This window comes from Chaetomium globosum, genomic scaffold (genome assembly GCF_000143365.1).
Source record: "Chaetomium globosum CBS 148.51 scaffold_1 genomic scaffold, whole genome shotgun sequence".
Taxonomy (NCBI): domain Eukaryota; kingdom Fungi; phylum Ascomycota; class Sordariomycetes; order Sordariales; family Chaetomiaceae; genus Chaetomium; species Chaetomium globosum.
Window position 1 is genome coordinate 5,449,492 of NT_165976.1, and position 2,958 is coordinate 5,452,449.

Below are 2,958 nucleotides of genomic sequence, written 5' to 3' on the forward strand. Positions count from 1 at the left end.
TGCGCCGACAACTAGGCCCGCTTAGCCCCGGCCGGCCTCCGAGTATCACCGAAAGCCGACGGAGTCAGGAACGAGGGCGGAAAGTGACGATGGGGGAGTCTCAAGAATGGAATTTACCTAGATAGGTAAGGTAGGTACCCTAGGTGTCTCAACGAATCTCAAAGGCAACAACACCGTGCTCCCCCACCTTCCTCGTCAACCGCGGGTCCTCCTCACCCTGCGGCGTCGGCGTGAGCCTCAGCGCGCCAGCCCCATCCCGTTCAAACTTCCCCTCCGCAAGCAAACCAGCCTTTTCCACCGCCTCACCCTGCATCAACCCGGGCACAAAACACTCCCCCACCAACCTCCAAAACCTCACCCCATCCTCCCCCTCACACGGCCTCAACACAAACGGCACCACCCCGCCAAACAACACAGCCACCACATCCCCCTCCCTCGCTGCCGCCGGTCCCAACCCCTCCCTCCCCTCACCCCCTTCACCACCACCCTCCCCACCCCCCATCAAAAACACCCTGCTTTCAGGAAAACAGCTATGACGATACTCGAGCGCCTCTCCCGCATATACACCGACCCCTGGTCCTCCAACACCCTCCAAAACAAGCCCATCTCCCCATGCCTGAACTACTCCCCCCTCCACCTGGCTCTCTCCCGCCAATACAGCAAATACTCGCCCAGATGATCCGTCTGCGCGCGCTCGCCGTCCAGCGCCTCGGCCGCCGCGCGCATGCCGTACTTGCCCGGGTGGCCGGTCACGGCCACGGCCATGGCCTTGGAGGTGGCGGGGCTGGCGAGGTGCGTCGCTTGCAGGGACGGGTCGGTGAAGCCGAAGAGGGTGAATTTTTCGAGGGTCGCGCTCCAGGAAGCGCGGAGCTGAGCTTGTTCCGAGTTGAGCGAGGCGAAGAGCGTGGTGAGCGCGGTGCGGTGCGGGCCGGGGGGCAGCGCGCCGAGGTGGAGAGAGCCTTTTTGGAGGGGGGCGCTGGTCGAGGTGAGCGTGCCGCAGAGGAGGCCGGGGAGGGTTAGGGAGTGGTGTGGGGTGGTGGTGGTGGTGGTGGTGGTGCTGTGGGTGAAGGTGGTGGGGGTTGGGCAGAATAGCTCGCCGCCGTTGGCGTAGTACCCTTGTTCGTCGCGCAGGCCAAGTGGTTCCGCGGGGAGTGGTTTGTGCCACTTGGGTACCCACGAGGGATAGGTCGTGTCGAGCTCGTCGCCGTGCTGGACGGCGCTGAGGATCCGCAGGTGCTTGTCCTGCTCAAGGATGCGTTGCGCGGCTTGGATGTAGACTGAGCGGAGGTCTTGGTTGTAGTCGGGTTTGATAAGCAGTTCGGCGTCTGGGTTGTTGCCCGCGAACGGCATGCCCAGGAGCGCGTAGATGCGGTCCCGCTGGTCGGTTGCGTCAAAGCGGCCCATGGTGGTGCCCAGCACGACGGATAAGTCGAGCTTGGAGAAGGCCGAGATCCCGCTGCGCTTGGCGAGCGGCAGCACGTAGATTAGGAAGGCGTTGTAGGCGGCCGTGATGGGCTCACCACGGCTGAAGTTCCACCCGCTGCTCATCATCCATGCGGCGCAGATTCCGATCAGACCCCAGGAGATGCGGTGCTGGCCCCAGTAGACGACAGCCGAGCTGCCAAGCGCCAGTTCTTGGATGATCCAGAACCGCCGAAAGTAGTTCTTCTCGAACAAGGTCCGGAGAGCCGCCCATGCCTTTTGATCCACGGTGATCCGGATGGAAGCAAGCGCGTCGTCGTCCATGGGCTCCAAAAGACTGGCGTAGCCGGCAAACCCGAGCCTGTCTCCCTCAGGGCGCCAGGCCCGAACAATGTCGCACACGGCAGCAAACGCGGTGCTGGCTTCGTTGTGCTCGTCTAGTCCTATCCAGACGAGCACCCGCTCGGAGCTGAGGTAGATGTTGCGCATGATGGACACCTGCTGGCCACGCTCGGGGATATCCTGCTGGTTGATGCACACGGAATCGGCCCACACATAGCGAGGCCGGTCTGTGTAACGCAATCTCCTGAGGGCATTCTCGAGGTTCCGCGGGATCTTGACTTTGGACCCGTTGCAGCTGAGCAACGTCATGTCCGACGGGTCGCCCCAGGTGTAGGAGATCGCTTCGAAACTGGGCTTGTCGTCGAGCGAAACCACCTCCAGTCGGGTCTGGAGCTCGTCTTCCTCCGCCGCGGCTGGTTCGAGGACCAAGATTCGGATGTTAAGACCACCAGGGAGTGGTGAATACAAAGGAGAATCGGCTGGCTGCTCATCTGGAGTGATCGCATCTGCGGGTTGGCCATCCGGCTTCTCAAACCCCTCATCGCCCACGGCAAACTCTTCATCGAAGGCGCATCGGTCGACCACGTCGCCCGCTTTGAGAAATATCGCCCTCGCCAGATGATCCGCCTCCGGCCACGACTGAGGAGCGTTTGGATCTGGTTCCTCCCCGTCATCCTTTTTCCGTATTTGCGCATCCGACAGATTCTGGCGATAAGCTCCAATGGTGTTGTCTTCCAACGCAACGTTTGGCAAAAGCCGCGCTTCGCATTGCCCCATCACCAGCACGGCGGCGACGCGACCACGCCTTTCATTGGTTTCGCACCTCGGTGTAGCCGTGACGATCGTCCCACCCATAAACCACAGCGAATGCCTCCACGTATGACCCTCCGAAGTCAACGTCTCCTCCCTCCCATCCACCGCAAAGGTCAGCGTCGTCCCCGGCGCAATCCACACCGGATACACAAACGTATCCGTCCGAAAAAAATGCGGCACCTCCCCCTCCCCCTCCCCATCAACCAAGTCAACCGCCAACCGCTACCTGCCCCACCACCGTGGCAATGTCATGTTCTTTTGTGTTAGCTCCCTAAGATATGCTTTTTTTTTTTTTCCATAAATGACTTTATCAAATTAAAGAAAAGAAAATAATTATTTTTTCTGTGTGGGATTATTTTTTATTATCTTATATGTAGAAAG

General features: G+C 60.3%; 1 protein-coding gene across 1 annotated transcript in view; it reads right to left on the reverse strand.

Annotated features, from left to right (window-relative positions):
• Positions 1 to 45: 45 nt before the first annotated feature.
• The window catches only part of CHGG_01764 (uncharacterized protein), a gene marked incomplete at both ends in the record, with an annotated part of 3,705 nt that continues 792 nt past the window's right edge, over positions 46 to 2,958 (reverse strand). Inside the window, 3 exons of the mRNA XM_001220984.1 lie at positions 46 to 117; positions 188 to 512; positions 668 to 2,799. Coding sequence (XP_001220985.1) covers positions 46 to 117; positions 188 to 512; positions 668 to 2,799 — 2,529 coding nt within the window. The remainder of the gene's footprint in view (positions 118 to 187; positions 513 to 667; positions 2,800 to 2,958) is intronic.